The sequence below is a fragment of the Argopecten irradians genome, chromosome 1 (genome assembly GCF_041381155.1).
Source record: "Argopecten irradians isolate NY chromosome 1, Ai_NY, whole genome shotgun sequence".
NCBI lineage: Eukaryota > Metazoa > Mollusca > Bivalvia > Pectinida > Pectinidae > Argopecten > Argopecten irradians.
In genome coordinates, this window is record NC_091134.1 from 35,802,099 (window position 1) to 35,826,745 (window position 24,647).

The window sequence follows — 24,647 nt, forward strand, 5'->3', positions numbered from 1 at the left end:
TATAAACATCATGTGATAAAATACACCTTTAGATACACAACAATCAAACTCTATAGATCTCCATGTTTAAATTGTGTAAAATTTATATCTGGACCTTTCTGTGTTTGTGCTTTATCAATCAATAAATTTGGAACATGTTTTCTGAAACACCCTATATAACACCAATTATTGTTCAAATGATGAGTATCGTTTATGCTATGTCGTGGTGGAGCATCTTTAAGTGGACAACATCTGCTATTAACTACAACATAATTATCACTCAGAAAACATACATTTTGACAGATTGTAAATCCTGTTTCAGATAAAACTACATTTATAATGTATTTAACCACCATCAGAAGTCACAATATTGCTTACATATTCTCAGTAAATATCAAGTTTGTTCAAGGATGTGTTCTATAGTTTGATTATCAAAACTGTTAGTCAGTGATAAATTTGTTGTATTTTAGATATTAAGCACAGGGGGCCAACTCAATGAAAATGGATGTTGTCATACATTTTTTTTTGTATTTGAAGGATGGACTGATGAGTATATATGACAGTCATGTGATTTTGTTAAAAAAATACGAGATTTGAAAAATTATTAAAAAAATCTTGATATTTACTATAAAACTATAGTAAATATCCCGATTTTTTTAATAATTTTTCAAATCTCGTATTTTTTGAAAAAAAATCACATGATTGTCATATATACTCATCAGTCCATCCTCCAAATACAAAAAAAATGTATGACAACATCCATTTTCATTGAGTTGGCCCCCTGTGATATTAAGTACATCTCTGATTCAACTTTAATGACTTTTTTCTTATTTTGCAGCTATAGTTGCTATGGTAACCATCCAAAGTATGCATAAATTACAACAATATGGTAATTTTGACAATTTTGGCCATATTTTGCTAAGTTTTTATCCGAAACTATATAGCACATCATTGAACAAACTTAATATTTACCGAGAATAAGTAAGCACTTCCAATACATTTTTAAGAGAAATATGAAGTTTATTCAAGGATGTGTCACGCCAAAAATACCGAGGCCTTTTACCACGGCGCCACATTTACGTCCCCCAAAAAGGACGTTTCGACAAAATCACTGTATCACAATGGATGCTAGTTTCTGTAACTCTTTAAAATCTTCTTGCAGTTTTTGGAAGACTTATAACAAATACTCAAGGTCTGTCCTATCATGATGCTTCACACGTACATCTACTATTTGTTTAGTAATGTCGACAAAGATTATAAAACTCCTTCATATGTGAATACGAACGATAGGGATATTCTACCATTGGGTTTTACGATATTTTGTGAGGGTAGAATATCCCTATACTTTAAGTCCATATAGGAAAGAGTATTTTTCTCTCATACCTCAATGTCTAATTACTGTTTTACAATTATAAAACCCGCCATTTTGAGACTGAGGTTTGAAGAAACGATAGTGGCTTGGTATGGCTTGAAGAGTAGACAAAAGCCGATCGAATGGCACTTGTCTATCTCATGGGATGTAATGTGATGAAACGTAGGAGCAGAAGGTACTATGGTAGAGCAAGATGTTAAAAGTTAACTTCAATTCTATACGGGAAGATTCCAGATGGGAAAGATCTACAATTGAAATGCAAGGTACACGGGGACCTGGCACGAATTGTTTAACCAACAATATACATAATCACATAGTACGAAATATCTATAATGTGTACTGTCAGTTAAAAATTTCGTGCCAGGTCCCTGTGTCAAGGTATATGCGGTTCCAGAAATACATTATTAAACCATATTATAAGTTTCTATAAACTTATTGATTTTGGCAGCAAAAAATCTTGTTATTTTCTATAGATCTAATACATGTAATAGAAATGGAAATGAAGTTAGTTTTATGGGAAAAAATATATATATTACGCATTTGCTTTTAAAATAGTTAAGTATAATTAAAACGTTTATCAAAATATCAACAAAACCAATATAACAGTAAAACCAATATAAGAATCAATCACAGTGCTGTTGAGATTATGTATGCAATACTAATACAGATGAACTATTAATTTCCTTAATATAGATGAAATAAGTATTTCCTTATCAATACAGATATATATTTATTTAGTATATAGAAATTCTCACAACAATATTGATTTACATTTATATACATGTAATAAAGTAAAATTTCCTTAAGGGCCCACTAAGTTTCTAAAACAATACATTAAAAGTTTTAGTTTCTTAAAAACAGTAATTTAACATCAGAACATTTATATCATGGACCAAGGTGTTATAAAAATAAACAAATACAAGCTTCCCTGTACAACAGTGGAAATTTAGTTTGCTCTTTGACATCATACCCTAACTCTCAATAAATTTAAATATATGAACAGTCGGGCAAGAATGGCTAAAGTCGGTAAAAATGGTGTGAATGTATCCAGTATAATTTCTTATGAAATGGAAAAATAAAATCTCTCGTCAAAATCTGTCTGCGTACGAAGAAATTAATTTAAAGTATGGATATTCTAAAACGTCCTCCCGGCTCACTATGTCCGTGGTTACATTTCCACGCAGCCTCGCTTTCAATGCTTTCAACTTTTCTTTGCTTTAATGGTCAGAACTGGGAAACTAAGCAGAACTTGACCGTCGTATTAATATGTGAGAACTTTTAGAAGGCCAATGGACGCATTTAGACTGGTTTTCTTTGCCCGACTATTCACTTTAAATATATGTACATTGTAGATACATGTCATTTAAAAAGATCAAGAACAAACATGATTCTGAAGAAGAAGGGAATAATGTTGATATATGAAATATGTATTTACATGTATCTATAAGACAATTGCCTTACTCGAACCAACCATCCTCACTTCATAACAAACATTGCAAAATAACATGGAAGATAATAAGAAAGAAACAATGATACAAAGTTTTGAAGGAATTGTAAAATTTTGTTCAGATGTTTATCAAAAGTTGCACATTGAGCGCGGACATATAATTTACCCACTGTCCCTCATTTAACATATTATTTACAGGGTATTTATCAAATCAACAGTGATATGCAGTACACGATAACCGACAAACTGACAATCATAATTAGCATTTCATTAAAAAAATACACTATTATAGACGAATTACCTGAAATGCCATCTCATTGGTCATGTTCAATTTAATATTGACCAATAAAATACTGTGTAGTAGCATACGTAGCTATTCGTGTGTCAGATGTCATGTCAGGTGTCAAGAAACTTGTAGCTGGTTTCAGTTGACATCATCAATTTCACAATTCTCCATGAGGATTATGTACAGAGAGATAGCAAAGGTCTCAAGAGCTTGGCATTACATAGGATGTCATTTGATCTTCTTGATTCATGTTGAGAATAAGAATCTAATTTACATGAAAATGAAATTGACTTGGAAATGGATATGTTGACTGCACAGCAGTTTTTAACATTACAAAGTAGATAATAAAAATGTCGTTAAAAATTGGTCCAAGATAACTAAATCACTGCAAAAAAAATGAAATGTTCTATTTCAAGTAATAGTGACATTGACCTTTCACGTGAAAAAACCAAAGAAAATTATAAACTTGGGTACTTGAAGGCTGTCACAGAAATACATATGCCTATAATAAATTACCTGTTTTATATTAACCTAACAAAAAACTTTCTGTTTTCGAATACCATCAGTGGACGTACACGGCGTAACTCCCTATACACTGACCCCTGGATTAACGCCATTCAACGACGAACCAATTGTTAAAAAATGTATATTTGGGCCTATACGAATTGCACAACAAAACTACGTATGATTACCGTGTAGTAATGAACATCACATCATTATTATTTAGTCCATTAATCTACACTATATTTCTTGCCAAATTTCCGTGGGACCGATGTCTTTGATTTTCTCTGAAACTGAAAAGAGCCGAAGTATATATATACATGTACGTTTAAAGTACATATTATTACAATTTGTCTACATACAATAAAATAAGAGTACACGAATATGATTTGTGTCCTTCTAAAAACTGAGAAGTTTTCTTTCTTCAATGATGGTATATTTCAAATTACAATTTTTCAAATATATTTAAAACACATTTTGTGATGTCATCCATTGTCTTTCTAGTACAATATCTAAGATAAACCACAAACCTCACCTGGTGCTGTCCAATATGTTACCTTTAACTGTTCATTATTTACCTGTAGCTGTCCAATAAAATCGAACTTATTGGACAGATACAGGTTAATAATGGACTGTCAAAGGTAAAATATTGGAAAGATTTCACTGTATACCAAATGCATTTATTATTTAGATAAATGAGGTTTATGCGAGGACTTTCAAGTCGTAGAAGCGCAAAATATCTGGATATATGACAGGAGCCGATAACACTAAAAAGATAATAATTACGCTATAGACGTTATAGTCTGGTTCCTCTAGATCTGTTTCATCATGGTCCTCCGATAAAGTATTAAACGGGAATTTCAGCACTCTGTCAACGGAAGAATCTCGCTTAGGTTGACGCCCGTTGAAAATTTCGCTTGAAATGTCTTTACCAGTCTTTGGGGTCGACGATGGTCAGCTTTCGACGGACTCTGTGGGTTTCTGTCCCGTTGTCTAAAATAATGAGAGCTACTATTGTTTCATATGTATCCTATAAGCTTTTATGTCAACTTTAGCTCAAACTACTATGGCATTGAAGAAACAGTATTATAAGACTCTGTCACATATGGATATGAAGGATAGGAATTTTCTACCATCGGGATCACAAAATGTTGGGAAAAACCTCGGCAAGCCTCGGGTTTTACAATATTTTCTTACCCTTAGGTACAGTATCCCTTTCCTTTGTATCAACATATGGAAGATTATTTTCTCTTAAACCTCGTCGCAAGATACTGGTGATACTTTGCGCAAAACGTAACTAACATTTCAGAATGCAATCGTGTTGTGTAAGCCGTACTATGAAATATGAAGTATTATATACCAAAATAAAGGACAAGATTCATAGATTGCATATATAAGGTCATATGACACATATTTTGCTCATATTAATGAATAAATGACAGATGTTTGTCGTCATAAGGTCATTTTCGTCTTGTCCCACGTTACATCGCATTTGCAATCAAACAGAGGAACCCTTATTTTGGCGCCAATAACAGTAATATTGCAACCAACGGAAGTACATCACGTCAGCATTATGACGTAAAAACCGTTTATGATTCTTTAGTTATTTTGCGGGCGAAACAGAAAAGAAATCACAAAGAGAAAGCGTGTCCCATGGTACAACTAAGAATACCCCATCTTGTTTATCAATGCTGGAATGTATTTAAATGATGGCGTAAGTATAAAATAATCATTCAGGAGAAAGTACATGTTAAAAAGAATTGTTTGAGATAAAAATTATACAAAAATATAAAGCGGCATATATATACCATTGAATTTGCCGTGTCCAAAGCAAATGTCCCAAGCGCGAGTTTGTCTTTACTTTATCAGCGCCGTAACGTTTAAGAACATTTTATAATACAATACTTCGTTTTTGATGTATGCGCAATTCCAATATAAAAGTACAAGATGCGCTTTTCATTTTGATATATAATATGACCCATGTCAACTTTAAATTACTAAATATATGACTATCACCGCATGTTACATAGAAATGTCCCACGATCATTTTGCGTCTTAATAGTGTATTTCCATGACGTCGTTAAATACAACGGAACTCTGGCGTTGAAAAGCGCATGTATAGATAAGGCCTAAGTTTATATTGTGAAGTTGTTTTCAATATGCTACCCTATTATCCGTTGACCACTACTCAAATCATCCAAACAGTAACAGTAGAATGTATAGACCTACACGCCTTGTCCGCCAATCAATACATTTACAATCGTGTAAACTTACATGTACAACTGTCGGAAGAATCCCGGGGCCCCTCCTACCGGTACCCGTTAGCTGACTTTGCTAACTGAAATCAATGATAAGCTCTACCAAAATGAAAAGATCAACAGGTGCGCTTTCCTCTATGAATGCTATTTTTTCGTCCGTGGGCGGGAAAATATTGCGAAAATGAAGTGTGGAAAGAAATTAGCCACAAAGTTAAACTTGCCAATTCGAAGGCTCAGCAAAGGAGCTAGGTTACGCACCAACATCCTTAAGATCGAAAGTTCGTGTTGGAACTTCACATGTCGAAAAGACCCGGAAAGATGCTTTATCAGAAGAAGATAAACGTCTTATTTATGAGTTTTGGAAGCCACCAGGAATCTCAAGACCAACTGGGAATAAATCAGATGTGAAAAAGGAAAGGATCGGACCAAAGACATACCTCGGCCACAATGTGTACATTTTGGAAAAGACACAGACCGAGGTATTAATTGACTTTAAGGTCAGCATCCTCACATCAAAGTGTCACAGCGATCATTTGAATGTTGCAAACCTTTCTTTGTGAGACAAGTAAGACCTAAAGATCGTCACACGTGCTGCTGCAGATACCATGTGGAAATAAAAACTGCGTTCAAATCTTGTATGGATTTTCGGAGAAAGGTTATGCGCGAAACAGACACGGACAATCTGGAAAATATACCCATATACGAGCATATCAGTGACGCAGTGAAAGATTCACTTTGTGAAGAAGAAAAAGACCAAACCAATACGAATCTGATATGCTTAAAACGAAATTGTCAAAGCTGCGGTGTAGATAAGATAAAACTTCTTCCGGAAGAAACAGACCGATCTAAAAACGCACCAAACGTTATGTGGGGAAAATTTGAGAAGGTAGATGTAAAAATCAAAGGTAACAAAACTGTCAAAAAACTCATGTTGGTCAAACAAAATACTAAACCGTGGATCATGTTTACCCATTTTCTCAACCTTATGAAATCATTTCCTTTGCACCAACACAGAGCTTCCTGGCAACAGGACCAATTGAAAAAATTAGTCACAAACTTGCCCGTTGGACATTGTGTATGCGTACACGATTTTTCCGAAAACTACAAATGTACCGAAAACCATGAACTTCAAAGTAGCTATTTTCAAAGACATGAAGTGTCAATTCATGTTTCAATTGTCTACCGCCATGCTGTCTTGGAGTACGATGGCGTATCAAGCACAGAGGAAAATCCCGAAATAATTACGGAACATTTCTTTGTTATCAGTTCAGATCAACAACATGACCAGTATTTTGTACACCATGTTCGGACAGAGATCGCCAACTACCTGAAAGAAATAGTTTGCCAAGTGAGCTCTATGCACGAATTCACGGACGGGTGTGCTTCTCAGTACAAAAGCTGACATTGCTTTGGGGACCTCAGCAACTCCTGTGCGGATTATGGGTACTCTCTCTTCACTAGGAATTTTGTTTTGAAACTTCACATGAAAAAAGTAAGTTCTTATCATAAGAAAAATGTCCTTTAGAGAGAGCATTGAAAGTGTGTTTTTAATATTTTGTCAATATATGTATAAAATGTGTATATATATCTATCTATATTTATTGGTATATGCACCATGAGGAAACCAACAAGTTGATTCGAAACATGTGCTAAAGTAAAGATATTTGTTTCAGGTCCACAGGATGCTGCTGGTGGGCTCCTTAAAAGATCTGCGGACAACGCTGTATTATGAGGTCGTACACTTATCCAAACTGCAATAGATATATACGTGTATGCCGCATGCAATCTCGTACACACGAAGTCTATATGTAAACGTCGGATTTTCAAATATATCGAAACTATTCTAAGAACCCGTGAACTATCTTACAAACAATTACACAATATTAGGGCTATACATCTAGTCCGAGTCAATGATACTGGTATGGTTACAAGAGGACTCTCCTGCTTTTCATGTGATAACTGTGTGTTAGGCCTGTATGATGAATGTGAAAACACCGCAAAGGTTGGCTCTGATGTCCGTGTTGAAATGAAAAGGGATTTTGTTTTAACAAATGAAGATGAGCATGTGGATGAAACCCAGCAGCCGATCAAATCACTCGTGTCAGTGGACCAAGTGATAGCAGTTATCGCCGACGACGCAAATCACGACTATTACCTACTTAAAGTGAAACAAGATCTACGCGTTCTCGATACAGAGACCACGGACGCATGGGGCGCTACTCTGTCATCCGGAATAGAAGTGTTTTCTGGTCTTTACTACAACCCATTCCCGTCAAATCCGCTCCGCTACAGACTTATACTTATAAAAATAAAGACCGCTATTGTCCCCGCTAACTCTCTTATCTACGTGTTTACGGAATTAAGGGGGTTGAAACACTATCGGTTCCAGAGGAAGTACATAAAGACATAATACAGTGTGTAGAAAAAAGTGTAAACTATTTGTGAAGAAATATGATATGCGTTGGCTACAACGTGTTAATTCAATATATTAATGCTTAACGTGTACCATTGTGAATATGAAAACAATACACGTACTAAGTTTGACGTCAGGGGTCTAACGTTTTACAACAACATGGTCATGTGATATGATTATATATGAACGACAACACACTAAACCAAATATCAATATTAAGGTAAATACATACTTTAGCGAAATAAACTATATGATATATATGTAAAATATGAAAAGGGTATAGCGATTCTCTTCCTATTATGACATTAGAATCTCCCTAACATCATATTGAATGCAGATAATATGAAACGAGTCCATGATTCAAACGATATACAATGATAGCCAGAAACGGATCTGCATGTTAAAATGTATTTGAGGTTAAAGATAGATTTCTGGAGATTAAATACATATATTACTTTTGTGTTTATGTGTCACAATTTGTTTTTGATGATATCTTAGACTCAAAGCGTTTATCCGTAATTGGCGAAGTTTGACGTCATGTCAGTGTAACGTTAAGTATCGCCAGTATCTTGCGACATTATAACATTTTTACAATAATGATAGACCTATTTTTGAATGCCATTTTGAAATAAGCTCAAAGAAAATTGACCAATCGACACGCTTCCTGTGTCCAAACTGTTGGGAGTCTACTGAGCTCACAGAGGCACACATCGAAAACCTGCCGAAGGATTTTGTGTTACAGGGCATCATTTCGAAATTCAGTCTATGAAACTGAGAAAGGACCAGAATGATGTCGAAGTGACAACCTGTTCCATTCACAACAAAGCTAAGATGGTATACTGCTATACATGTGAAGAGGCCATGTGTATTGACTGCTTCCCAATACGAAGCCACGAAAACCACAACATCGTCCAATTTAGGATACGATCAAGCTGTATCAGGCAGGTGTTAAAATAAAGAAATTTATCTCTGTAAATGGTACTTCTACTACCAGTTATATTCAATCTTCTGCTTAAAGATGTACCTCAGAAAATATATTTTTTATCTTATCAGATATCTCAATCGGCATTTCCGGACAACTATGAAGAAGGGCCTTCGGTCTCGTTATCACAGTACGAAATAGCTCCTGAAATTAAAGTTTGAAATACTTCACAATTTAACCACGGAGATGGTTCATATATATACTGACAATATTTTTTGTAGGAAGAAGTACAACAGTTGCTGTTGCCTAGAGTTACAGGATTCTTGTAAAGAAATGAAGAAAAAACCATTGTATGTTATCCATCGCGATGAGAAAATGTTATAGGTTAAACAGCTTCTGAAATATCAACATTATGCTTTTTGTCAGAATTGTTATGATTGCATAATAAAAAAATTACCTAGATCGCCAGACTTTTTCAATTGCCGTATCAAAACCGATAAGGTGTTCTCTATTAATAGTAGATATGATATTGTCATTTTACTATATACTCACACAATTTAATATCATGTATTGCAGTCAATATAAATACAAAAGCCTATATACGCCCACTCCATATGGTTACATGCAATTCTATTTTGTAACAATGATATGAATACATATTAGACACATTAGAATTTCCTTATCCATTACATCCACATTTGAAAGATTCTTACAATCTCTGCCCGGAATAAAATTTGTACTTGTAACATACGGAAACTTCCGCATGTTTTGTCAAGAAGTAAAAATGACGTAAGAATTCTTGAAGTTAAACTTTAAAATTTATTAACAGTAACTTTGACTTGACAAAGGGCTATTCTGGAGTGTCCAAAATGTAGCCGTTGTGTTCCGTACAAAGTCGGAGACCTAACTGACTTACGAATGAAATATATCATGCTTAAATAATGTACAGACAATAAAATTTCATAATTATGATTGACAGATATCGCTCATTGGCAGATTGATTAGCCGTTGTCAGATCGAGTCCTTAAGGCAATTAGAATGACCGTGACAATAATCCGGTTACGTAACAGAATGGAAAATAAAATCTTTCATAACAGGTATCGAAGTAAATTGCCAGAGGATATACACAGTTATCACGCATACGGGTTTTTATCTCAAATATCACAAACGATATATGTAGAGTAAATATAATCAAGAATATAATCAAGCCTTAGGAATGTCATAGTATACACAATAGCAGAGATTTAAATAGTATTACATTTAAATCTCTGACGATAGTAAACTGATAATTGATGTTAAAATCCAGCAACTATTAACACAAGTTCAAAGCACTTTAAAATTTATCACAAAATTCTTTCTGATACTTGCTTTCACACATATTTGTAAAGAGCAATTACGTACTATTATTTAATATATCTCCAGGAAAGTCAGGTAGTCAGTACTACATATACATCGTCACCAATACTATCGGGAAGACATTCTGTTTTAATATATCTCCAGGAAAGTCAGGTAGTCAGTACTACATATACATCGTCACCAATACTATCGGGAAGGCATTCTGTTTTAATATATCTCCAGGAAAGTCAGGTAGTCAGTACTACATATACATCGTCACCAATGCTATCGGGAAGGCATTCTGTTTTAATATATCTCCAGGAAAGTCAGGTAGTCAGTACTACATATACATCGTCACCAATACTATCGGGAAGACATTCTGTTTTAATATATCTCCAGGAAAGTCAGGTAGTCAGTACTACATATACATCGTCACCAATACTATCGGGAAGGCATTCTGTTTTAATATATCTCCAGGAAAGTCAGGTAGTCAGTACTACATATACATCGTCACCAATACTATCGGGAAGACATTCTGTATTAATATATACCTAGAAACTGTTTATTCAATTATCAAACATTTCGTAAATATCTTGTGCGTTAGACGTACTGCTATGGTCCATGTCAGATACGACACTAATCGTTGATGTAGCACTTTGCGCTTCGTCCCTTCTCTTGTGGTCTTTCCTTGAACTCTTCTTAGATTTTGTACCAGTCTGAAAGCATTTGATGAAATCAGGTCATCAAGGGTCAACACTTTTATCATCTTAATCTGGATAAAGTAAATTTACATACACAACCTATAAGATCTATAAGAAGGCGACCAATTAAGACAACGTCTTTGGTTATACTAGTGTCTGAAAGAACTATTAAACTTTCATTTTTTACAACAGGTTCACTTCAATGTGTTTGAGAATTATATACAATAAGAATTCAATTTTATTTGTAACATGCATTTTCATAAGCTTAAAATTTACTTTATCAGCTCTTAAAGGACAAAATGGCGTTGCCATGTATAATGTCACTTCTGATTGGTTGATATCACGTCCCAACATGAATTTTGAATATATTATCTTTAATAAATTGAATTTTAAGGATTTCTTTGAATATATAACACAAAAATCTTAATGTACTCTCATCATAAACCACTTCACGGTTTATTTAGAACGCACTCACTTATTTAGACCTACCTGATATGATACAACCGGTGTGTCCAAATTGTAACGATTATCCCGATTGTCGTAATATCTCAATCCATCGTGATAAGAACTTTGGCTGCTTTGCCTTCCACTGTAACTTTCTCTTGAACTCTTTCTCTCATACCCATCAACTGGGCACATTAGCCTCACTCTCTTCAGCTTCGGCTTCTTTTCTGTATACTGACATAAAGAAATGAATATCAGTATTAAAATGACTGTTATCATATTTAGTTGCCTGCATTGAAAAGCCAGTCTTGTTATTGATATATTTTGTGTGTTTTAGACCTCTACTTTACCGGTATACATAAGTACATGAGCATAAAGGCCAATATCATCGATACCATAGGGATAACTTTCACTATCGTTATAGCCATCCCTGGACTACCTCATAATAAAGCTGAGAGCAGTTTTGAAGAAAAACCAATTACATGCCTGCAGATTTATATTTCCTTTCAAGGCTATAGGGTAGCAACGCCCAACTATAAATCAACATAACGTACCGTCAATCGATTTTTTGATGTACATTGAAGGAAAAAACTACATGATCATTTGTTGCCAAACATAGAGCCTTCAGTTTTGCTATGAAATATCCCAGTGGTGGACATAACGACAATAACAGTAACCCATGGACTGTCGAGGATGACAATCGAGATAAAGAGATTACAAAAGTTACTTACCACAGGATTTTGTGACATCCAGGTGCTGTTCAAATTACCGTCAGAATGCCATTCATCAGCATGATTATCTGACGGTAAATACTTCTTTGTTGTTTCCTGACATTTAAGATTGGGTTCTGTAAACATCATATATCCAAATGACAAAAAATATATAAAGCACCTATTTGAAGAATTGATCTTTAATTTGTTTAGCAATCGGTTGTCAATCTATACAGAATGTCGGGTGTATTAATTAAAGCTGTACATAGCGTAAATGGTAATATTAATATAGTGATGATTCAGGATAGTTTACAAAATTTAATCTTCTTTTTATGTTTTTTAATTATAAACGTTGACAGTGATACCTACCTATCGTCATTTTGTTGATCTCAGATTTAATCTTCTTCAGTTCACCTGTTAATTCCAACATTTGTTTGAAAAGTCTTGAGTCTTTCTCCTCACAAATCAGTCGTGTATTGTCTACTTTCATTTCAAGTTCTTCTTGCGTCGCCTTCGTACATCTGTGACAGTAGAATCCATATAATTAAGAAAGTTAAATGTGCTGCCGAGAAGGGAAATATCTTGCAAAGAGCTTTATGGCATTGTTTCATATTATCTATTCCATAACTATGCATGTTTTACGATACAAAATCCATGTGATAAATTCCATTGCAGTTGGTTATCATTTATGTTTTCACACTCCAGTGTGCAAACACCTACGGCGCCTCTGATTGGTCAGTTCTAAGATCCCTTGATTCCGATTGACTCTCAACTTCGGGCTACTTTTCATGGCGCATTTTCTTTTAGGAGTGTACTTACTGTATAACAGGTAGTTGCTTATCCAAAGTATTAAACAATAGACTATTGGCTCTCTATTTACATAATGTAGGCACTATATTTCATGGCGGAAAGATATCACTACACATTGTATGGTGGTAAGTTTCAATGAATGAATACGAGAAAATGGTCATCACAGTATAAATATAGAGTTAAAGCTCTTTTCAAAAATTGAAAATTAACTAACTCGAGTTTGATAAACATGATAAACAACAGTCACGCGTTAGGGAACCTCTATGTTCAAATCTATCTACTAGATATACATTTAACCCATATTGATCTTGGCTTTCATACAGTTATATTTACATTTTTACACTGCAGTCCCACTATGTAACCTTATCAAGGGCAGATGGCTGTTCAAATGTCTGTTTCATGTTTGACGATAACGAATGATTAATTCATTATGCATGCAAAATCCCTCTTGATTTCATCTTCAAATTGTAACCAAATGAGCGCGCTTTATGCAATTTGCCTTTGTCCAGTTGGCATTCATTTTGGCTATGAATGCCAACTGAAAGACGTTCAATGCTTAAATACATTGTTAAAGTATTATAACATTTCATACTTGAAACCTTTTTTTACATTTATGTATGTTTTATTTATGATTATATTTGAAACTATATTTTAAACTTTTGGAACATTGCTAGGTACTCCATACAGATACTGAAGAGTCATTTTCAAAAGTAATGTGAGGATTTTCAACAATGTTTATTCCCCATAAGTTTTTGCTTTTTTTAAATGCAGAAACATGGATTAGCCCTGCCAAAGTTAGTTTCAATTCAATAAAAAAATATTGTATAGTGAACGAATTTAGTAATCAAATCAGTTTACTATCAACGAATGTTTTCACAATATAAATATACATGTACCATTTTTTAACATTAAAAAATACTAATATTTAACTAAACACTCAATCAGTTATATTGATTTTCAGATTTTGTTTATATCTCAAAGCATTCATACGTAAATAATAAACATATGTCTTTTAACGAGAAGGGTTATAGTGCCTTCAATGAATTGCATGTGGAGGCTGTCGAGTTTAATCCTTACATCATTTGAAACCCTGATCTATAAAACTTACCTTTCTTTATCAACTTTTATGTCCTGTAAAATAAAAACGTTGATAAGCTATGAAACGTAATTTATCAGGTGCACACCAACTCAATAGTCAATAACTGTTTTAATAGAAAAAATTTTACACAGTAAATCATATAATGGAGTTTTTGGCTGATAAATTTGTTATGATAAGTCTGTGACATATTCATAACCTTGTTTACGTTTTTAAGTTTTACCACTAAGAAATAAACCTTGTATTTAGTTCAATTTTAAATAGCACTTTTCATTTCAATAAGAAAAAAATAAATGTGATTCAATTAATAATTGCCAATAACACGGAAATAATAAAACATCAATTACCGAAACGTTAAGACAAGAAACAAAACTTTAAATAGTATTCACTCTAAACACTGACGTTAAATGAAATGATGGGAAAACAAATCAGAAAACAGTTTGTCAGTTGTTCATTATAAATAATATCAAATGAAATATTTGGACCTTTCATTCATGTGTTAAAAGAAGGTTTCGAACTATGTCCCATTCTTTGAAACCATCGATGTCAGGATGTAAAAAATTGGCGCTGATTAGTTAAAAGGTGATTCAGTGGGATAGCACTATAAAGGAATCAATTGTTTCCACTATTTCAATGAGACAGCTCCCACTATTACGATTTAGGACGCATACATTAGCCCATAAATGAAATTAGCTATTGATAAAACCGAATGAAATCAACCCATGCGAAAGATGCGCGTACCTTACTTCAATTTATGTATAGGTTTTTTAAGCTACAAACACAAAAATACCTGAATATTTGAATGATTTTGAAAATCTAAGATGGCGAATTTTGCGGCGAGATTTTCAAGAACGCCCAACTCTAAATTTAGTTTGTCAGTCTGACGTTGATAACGTGATTCTAGTTCTTGTTTCTTCGACTCTACTGCAGACATTAAATCCGACTCTCTTTTATTAAGTGTTGACCGAAGTTCCCGGAAACCGACAGAGATTCCTTGGTAATTACTATGAAGCAGGCCCTGCACAGATAAAATGAACAAAGGATTACCCATACGAACTTCATGTCATCTGAAATCGTGTAATATCAACGCGATATGATTGGATGTTTAACAACTTCCATACACTGACTTACTGTGTAGAATCTAGATATTTTGCCATATACATATATGTGTGTTAAACAGTATTACACACACATATAAAGAACATATCTATCGAGTCAAAACCTCGTGGTACATACTTTTTTGTATCAACGCCCAGTAAAAATCCGCAAAACTTCTCTTCTAATAACTTTGAATATATTCAAAGATGTATTATTGGTTAAATTATGAATCTCATTGGAAATATAACATTTACGAAAATAAAACTACATTTTAAGAAGAACTTCGTAAGAGCCGAAGTTATATAGTGTTCATATCCAGCGTTATATTTATTTTTAGACAAACAGACGGTTATCGACATATGTTTTATATTTTACTTAATAATTAAGCTATATAAATCATTAAAGACACATTGTATCACACAGATGTACCATCACTCTTTTACGACTCTCGTCAAGTTCTCCCTTCATAGCAGCCAATGATTCCGTTAACTTGTTAACATTTGGCATTAGTGACTGCTTAACCTCTTCCTGTAAATATGAAAAAAATGAAATTCAAATGTTTTTTATTATCATTTCATATCTCAAAGTGTTCGTATAAGAGTAGTTATTCATCGAAAAGTTATCAATAATTTTGCTATAAGACAAAAAGTCTAAAGACTATAAGAAAACAGAAACAAATACAAAGCTGAAAATGGTCTACAAAAAGTTGCAATATTAATGAAAATATGGATGTTACTAATTCACTGCTATAGATAGTAAAACCTTATGCAAAAAAATCTCCAAAATGACATTAAAAGACAGAAAACATGAGCTCTGATAAGTTTAATCATGTCATAAAACTTATCTTAAACAATAACATATTGCATATATTTTTAATGACCATTTCATTTTATGAGGAAAATATTTTGGCATTTACAATGGTAAATGTTTATCATTGTTATATCTAGTAGTCTTTAAAAATATTTATGATTAATAAACAAATTTTTAATTTTTGAAATGGGTAGATATAATAAAGTTAACTTCAGAAACAATTAACTAAATGTTGTTAATTGATTATACCTGGTACATCTTCATTTTGTCCTTGATATCAACAATAGTGTGGTTTTCATGATTCCGTGTTGGAATACACTTAAAACACATGGCCTCTTCACATTCATTGCAGTACGCCATCAGAGGTTTCTTGTGCTGGCAGCAGCTCATTTTCCTGTTTTACAGACTGAATTTTTGTAATGATATTCTGCAACGCAAAATTCCTTGGCAACGTTTCGATGGCTGTCGCTGAGTGAGATTCCCGACAACTTGGACACTGGAATCGCTTTGATTGGTTCCCGATGACAGACACATTCGCCTTTAAACATCTACGACAGAAGTTGTGCTGGCACGGGAGGGAGACAGGATCATCGTACATGTCTAGGCAGATAGGACAGGACAGCTCCTCTTCTAAACCCAGCTGGGTTGTCAGTGATTGGTCTTTGGAGCATGTCATCGTCTGATTTAGTAAAAAATACTTTACAATATTAATTAATAACTATAACTACACAGTACGAAATTTATCACACACAATGAACAGTGACCCAAAGACTGATCAAGGACGTATATGAGAAGGATAAGTCACACTGGGTTTTGGGGAAGTCCAAGGCAGGCGCTTTTGTGTTTGTGCACTGACCGTGACGTTGGGCGACGACTGATTTTCCTTTGATATCCGCCGGCGCAGCCTTTGATGTAGCTTGCGGGTGCGAGGGTTACCGTCTTACTTTCTGAAGCGGGGCCGTCATTTCATGAGCTGTCGATTATTTTAACGAAAATTTAAGACATATCCTCTTAATAATCCGTCTTTAAAGGAAGTAATATACGTCGTGAAATTTAATAAACTTTACAATGGTGTTTCGTTTGACTCGATAAGACAAGTATTTGTTGAGAAAAACGGTTTTTATTCCCGGTTCATCGGCGTCTCGCGTGGTGTTTAGTAATGTAAAGAGACAGTCACGAATCCTTCTCTCTTATAAATCCCTGGACTGATACTTCACTTTAAAACACACAGAGTTTATATTGAATTAGTTACAATGTTATTCAGTATAGTATGATTGGTACTACATTAAAGGATTATTAAGCTCGCTTCTTAAGTTAAGTTTTGATAAGCTAAATTGAGTTTATTTACAGATACAGCATCCCACTACCAGCATGTATACGGCTTGACACCTATATGCATGACGTAGTCTCACCAGACCTTCAATCCAGGTGAGCTAAAATGTTATACATGTACACTTATCGATATTTCATTCAGCGTTGAGGCCTATCATGTCTAGGGACTGTATACATATCTGAATATAGTGTTATCAACCTCAAGCAGATGCTATAATATACAGTGTCCTCCTACCTTTGAACATGGAGGTACAATGTATCTATTAATTATCATTGATATATAACTATTTAATTAAAAATAAAAGGAATCGGACGTATTCGAATTTCTTAAAAAATGGAAAAAGTCTTTATACTTACCTAGATTGTTATTTCGATCTTTGATCAATGTATATTGCTCTTTGCCCAGGTGTATTACAATCTACGAACTCTTCAAAACGAAAGCGGAAGTAAAAAAAAATCACGGAGATATGACCTTGTTGTCAATGACACTATCCCACCTCGTGACACCTTTAAACACTCATTTACATCTCTGTCAAATAATTATTTAATAATAACTTAATATTTCAAACAATGAAGGTATCAGTTGATTTTAAAAGAAAATAACTTTTCTCGTGCTAAAAACATTAACATTTAATTTTCGTGAAAAGTTAATCATTTACATTCATATTCCACGAAATCAAAACGTCAGCTTTTTCTACAAAACAATAATTTTATGTCTTAAGTATTCAAATATGAGTAAAAGTGATTAGTTTTCGTTGTCTGCCCGTGAGGTATCGATTTGAAAAAATAAAACTGAGAAAATGTGAACAAATAGAAATGAAGATAATGATCTAGTCCATCATTTGAATATCAATTTACTCCTCCTTATGCAATGACAAACTAAATGTGTTTAATACTAAGTGGGGTTTCTAGAAATTTTATACAAATACATTGTAGATACACTACAAATGTAATCAAGTATTTTCATAACAAAAATGTTATATCCTAAAAATGATTCAAAGTTTTTATTTAATTGTTTACTTGTGACTGAAATCAAGGCATTCAAAATATACTAAAATCTATAATAGAATAATTAATTTTTCTTTGTTTTCATACCAAATCTGGCTTTCACATTGGCCAATATTTTTTTTGCATACCACTATAATTCAATTTTGCTTGTTACGAGCATTTTCATTGGTTTAAAAATTTACTTTATCAGCCCATAAAGGAAAAAATGGCGTCGCCGTTTGTGACGTTGCTTCTGATTGGCTGAGATGACGGCGTAATGATTTCATAGACAAAAGAGTCCCAGAATGAATTTTGAGTATTGAAGAGATCATCTTTAGTAATTTGAATTATAAGGATTAATTTGAATAGATTTTTTATGTTATGGAGATATAACACAAAAATCTGAGTGTACTCTCATCATAAACCGCTTCGCGGTTTATTTAGAGTACACTCAGATTTTTGTGTTATATCTCCATAACATAAAAAATCTATTCAAGTTAATCCTTAAATGAAATAAAAATCCGAGAATGGCGCGAAACCCCGACGTTATCGTGACGTCACAACAGAGACATTGACGTTGTGTATTGATTCGGAAAAAAAACCCTTGAAAAACCACTATAATGGTACATTTAAACATGCTTCATTTTATCAAATAGAATATAAAATTAAATATAAGTATTGATGTCACTATTTTTTAATTTTATCGGGTTATGAAAAAAAAATTGTTTGCATACTTTTGTGAGAATCCGCTACGCGGATTCACACAGTTTGCAAACAAATTTGTTTTTCATATCCCGAAAAAAATAAAAAATAGTGACATCAATGCTTAAGTGAAAGAGATTTTCCCTTAGTATTTGTCGCTGATATCCATCTTTTATCAACCTTTTTCATGGGATACGTTTTGTTGCAGTGTTTTGAAATGGTTACTGGTAAATAGGGAGTTACATTATTTCTTTGATATGCTGAGGTTACATGAGTCTGGTAACAAAAGTAGGTCAGAGTTACGATATACTTTACTGATTCATTCAAAGTCCGCCAATGTGATTGTTTAATGAATGTTTTACGAATGGTTTCTACGCATTTTGTTTCATAGATAAATCGTATTGAGCCACTGTTAGTAGTTTCATTTCGAGGTAAATCCCCCTTAAAACATAGAGGTGGATAGACTAACAGGAGACTTGTGGATCGGCTGTCATCCTCGCTACCACCTGCTCGTTTTACATGCGTACGACGGACACTACGGAGATACTATTACTCCGTCACAGGTCAATGTGTTAATCATCATAAGTAGTTGTGTACATCATCACTAGTTTGTGTGCTCATCAAAAAATAATCATTAAGCATACATGGATCCTGGAACAAGAATGACGGGTTCAACTGTGGCTTCTGAATGTTGTTAGCAGGCACATTAGCGACACAACTCGTCCTCTGTAATGTCCCTTACACAGGCTGACCATTAATGCGTAAACTTAAATTATCTAGTACTTTGACGTCAAACAGTAGCAATGTACAGCATCAAGTACATATATTTACATATGCCCATATATAGTCAACGGGAGGGGAGTTGCGTTCAAATTAGCGTAAACGCAACGACGCATGAATACAAACCCAGAGTAGGATCGGACTACTTCTAGTTCACGCTTCGGTAAAATTTTGCGTCATATGATAATCTAAATAAACTTTAATTACTTAATTTATATTTTACCTTTTCACAGATGACAGATTTGCTTTGAATTGATAATAAATTAAAAAAAGGATTTCGGTCTTCTATTTGTCTCAAGACTGATCCTTAGGTCGATCGCTGGTCGAGGCTACAACCGGGGGCTTTCCTCAGGAATGTTAGCCTAACGTCAGTCACACACCATGCAAACACTTGTCTGTCATCCGTACAATCAAATAAAAGTCGTGACTATGAAGAATTTAGTCTATATTGCGTACGTAGACCGATACATACATTACAAACATTCAGCAGCTCAACAGTCATACCATTTGATCAACAGACTATTTCACAGTTACTTTCCTCGGTTGAAAATCAAATATGGCGGCTCGCTCCACTTCGGACCGCATCACTACCCTGACAACGATATATACCGGTAGTCGTTCCGCCTCGGTTATCTCAATTTTTATTCGAATTGGACATTATTGATATATTATCAAATTGAAAAAAAACCACTTAATTTAAAAATAATTTAAAGGTGTCATTGTTAAATTTCAAATCAAACTGCATCTATAACATTCAACAATCGGAACTATATCTTCGGTCACCCTGACTACCTTAGTTTCCCAACTTAGCAACCACAACCGTTTTAAATTTGACGTAAAGTAGACTTATTTATGTAAATATAAAGATTGAACAGTGTTTTGATTGCGTTAAAGGTGGTATGAACGCAATGGGATACAGACATATTCTACATGTAGCGCTAACGCGCTACATTGAATATGTCTGTATCCCATTGCGTTCATACCACCTTTAACGCAATCAAAACACTGTTCAATCTCTATATGCTTTACGTCACGTTAGAATCGTAGTCTAAATAAACATTTAAGTTAATTTGCTTGCACTGCGTAGTGGTATTTCAGATATTCTTCGGTGAGTTAATAGTAGTTTGTTTGTATGTAGAATTGTTTCACTTGAGATGACGACTGTTTAAAGAAACTGTGAGTGTAACCTGGGCCATTTTCGTTTATTCGGAATAACCGGTTCGACCATTTGTAAAAGTCAATATTTCAAGTATAAATCCTTACGGACCTGCAGTTTATGATTCCGGTATGTGAGGGTCTTGTCAAGGCTCGTCTGAAACAATATAAAATCACCAGGTCCGTCTTTAATTCATAAACGAACAACTAGGTCCAACCAGTCAAACCGCATAATCGAAAACGGCCCTGTTTCTATCATAAACATAGATATATATTGACATTCACTTCTAGTTTTTAAGTGGTGACGCGGAAATCGGACCTCGAATGCAACGTCAAATGTGAATAACTAAAAACGTAATTACAAGACGATCAATATTTGCTGTATATTTCCATATCGTTACAGCTGATCGACAACGTGTTTGTATCAGACTGACAGAAATTAGCATCAAAAGTGGAATATCCAACGTGTGCTAACATTTCAGCAAACGATTGAAGCTGTCTGTATCATTGGCAAGTTGAATGCATATATTAGTTAAATCACGTTGTTGGATTGGTTACGATATAAACCCACTCTGTCAGTTACGAAAAAAACCACTAGTGGTGTATTATTCAATACTCCAACAAATTACCTTGTAATACTTTCAGCACTAGGGAGAACACACTCCAAACTGACCAACAACGTTAACGTTATAGGACCACTCACCAACTACATGACCACAAAATGAGCAAGAAGAAACCAAAGTGATTCTCTTTTACAGAAAATATCAAATAGAAATAATTGTATTTTTGTCAAGCCCGGTTTATCAAATTGAATGATATAAGCAAAGCATGGCGAGAAAGGCCAAGACGAAATCCTTTATACTATAATCAGCACTTAATAACCTAATCGACGCCAACCACCTGTAAATTATAAGGATATATTATTGTATAATTAATTTTCTCGTTGTTTCTGGCTTTCTGATTAGCCTATTCATTTCTTTCATTCACGATGAAAAAAAATAATCCGAGAATGGCGCGGAAACCCGACGTTATCGTGACGTCACAATAGAAACATTGACGTTGCGTATCGATTTGGAAAAATAATTCCTTGGAAAAAAATCAATGAAATTGAAAAATAAAACAACAATTTTGGTTTTATTTCAAAACAGTGTCTATCTTAAGTGGTGTACTCTTTTTTGGACACCTAAAGATATATATCAAGTACTGTCGGGAAAATCGCCATCTTTCGACAAAAAAATAAGCGAAAATACTGCATTCCATTGCCACTTCCGAGAGGTCAGGGACAATGAGAAGAAGCTGTTGTTTACATATATACATTCCACCTTTATGACGTCGTAACACTCAAGTCCACAAATTAAAAATCGCTTCCGACAAACCCAGATATGTACTGGGACAGACAGTTGATGATAAGATTCGATTACACTTTATCCTATCAGGTATTGACCACATTATTGCAAATACGTTAACAGGGACTGAAGCAGCGAAATACAACATTAAAATTCTGGGTTGCTCCCTCCTGTAAAAACGGACCACCTTGAACTGAGTCGCCAGAAGAAAGAATAACGTTTGGGCATGTTGATTGCGGGCGCCGTCTTCTTTTTTATTGACCAGTAAAAGATCCTTCCGTTCTCCTGCAAATTGTACCTGCTGTCCTTATTGCATGATCGTAGAAGGCGACTAAATTTAGGATCTTATCTTTTCTTTTTTTTCCTAACTTATAGTCTTCTTCCAAATGTTTCTCTTTACCTCACTTTTGGGCTTTAGTTGAGCACTCGCACCTGTGAGCAAGCCTCTGGGTTCTGGCCCCTGGCCGAGACACACCAAGTGGTAGTTTCTGCTCCTGCTTAGCGCTCAGCATACCGGGAGTGGGACGACTGGTTCACCCGTTGTCCGTATACGACTGGTTCACCCGTTGTCCGTATAATGTGATAGGGTGGGGTGTGCTGCTTGGTGTCTTTGGCGGCAAGCTTTAGTGATAGAGCACTATAAAAATGGACGAGTTCCACTATACATGAAGACATAACACGAAGATACCACCGTCTCCCAAAACACGCACTTTGCACCTTACACACGCAAGACACCACACACATCAACGGGAGGCCGACCTTAAATGACCCTGGCTGTAAATAGGACGTAAAAACAATAAATAAAAACCGTTTTTACAACACCCTGCAAGACTATAGAATCCGGTAGATGAAAATCCGATCATCATATCACACAACAGTCAGTGAAAATATATTTAGACAGTTTCAGCAGGAAGGTGTCAAGTTTTTACTATCAGTCTGTCCTGTGATAAATATATAATTCATTAAACAAGATATATGATCAGTTGTTGCATCCCTTTCCTCTTGGTTGTCGTCAAATTTGGCCCAATGTGTTGTTTTGGAATTGTTTTTTTTTTTATTTTTTTTTCAAATTTTTAAAAAGAAATTACGCTTCGGTCCTTGGTGAGCTACCAAGAGTCATTGAGAGCCCAATCCCAATTTAGTGATTCTGCTGATATCAGAAGAAAACACATGACATTACTTGGTATACTATTACCGTCATGTAGATAGTGTATTAGGATTAATGCACTTGGGGGAGCGATTATGCTTTATTAGCTGGTGAATTTTCCAGAAGTCTATGTGGTCTTTTTATGTGACAACTGACATCTAACGCGATGGTACTTAAAACAAAATATTACGTACGCGTGTTGGCTGGAAGAGGGCATGTATGATTTTAATGTTTTGGAAGCTTTATGAATTTCTGAAAAAATATCTACCATGACTTAGATATATTGCTGTTCGATGTTATGTTCTCTAGCCTGTGCGTTAGAATTAGTACAGTATAGATTTTGAGAAAATGGATCAACTTAAGGATTATCTAGGAATCGTACAGACATTAATTATACATGTCGCTAGCTTTATGAGTCGTCAAGTATCTATGTCCTCATAGATTAAAAGGTCAAATTGATAGAATCACTGACAGACTTCACGCACTTGATTGGCAGATATATTATGTGTGTTTACATGTCATAGTTCCATTCTGTATCCAAACTCAGGTGACCGTTAAGACCCGTGGGCCTCTTGTTATCTTTTATTATGTATGTTTAATCCTTGATTTGCTTGATAATTTACCAATGTACTTGACAGTTTAAGGTTAATATTTTGTTATCTTAACATTCTTGCGATAACTCTTTTTATTGTAGTAGCCAACCTATAAACATGAATAAAGGAAAGTAGAACTTCATTTTTGTATTCCCATCATGAGTGATATGAGTGTCTTTGTATCATTGTATTATAAAATACCATGTCCTTCCGTGAATATATCAATCTCTGTTTCGAATGAATTAAACTTTTGTTTGGTCATATATATATATATTTTTCCGTTGACATATAGGCCTAGTCCTGTGGACATATAGTCCGATACTCTACCTGCAACATAGACTACTGTACCTTGGCTAGTGAAGTTGATATATCCGAATTGTAAGCATTTATATCGAAACAACGTTTGATGACGTCGCCATTTCC

At 34.4% G+C, this 24,647-nt stretch overlaps 1 protein-coding gene and 1 pseudogene across 1 annotated transcript; one reads left to right on the plus strand and one right to left on the minus strand.

Moving 5' to 3' along the window:
* Nucleotides 1–765: 765 nt before the first annotated feature.
* LOC138325891 (E3 ubiquitin-protein ligase TRIM39-like) lies at nucleotides 766–18,085 on the minus strand. Its single transcript, XM_069271892.1, is given in 11 exon segments — nucleotides 766–4,578; nucleotides 11,124–11,229; nucleotides 11,704–11,892; nucleotides 12,390–12,505; nucleotides 12,738–12,889; nucleotides 14,287–14,309; nucleotides 15,065–15,292; nucleotides 15,802–15,900; nucleotides 16,432–16,567; nucleotides 16,569–16,861; nucleotides 17,872–18,085. Coding segments are annotated over 10 exon segments (1,404 nt in total). The 5' UTR covers nucleotides 16,859–16,861; nucleotides 17,872–18,085; the 3' UTR covers nucleotides 766–4,513.
* LOC138325897 (uncharacterized) lies at nucleotides 5,178–8,691 on the plus strand (annotated as a pseudogene).
* Nucleotides 18,086–24,647: the final 6,562 nt, after the last annotated feature.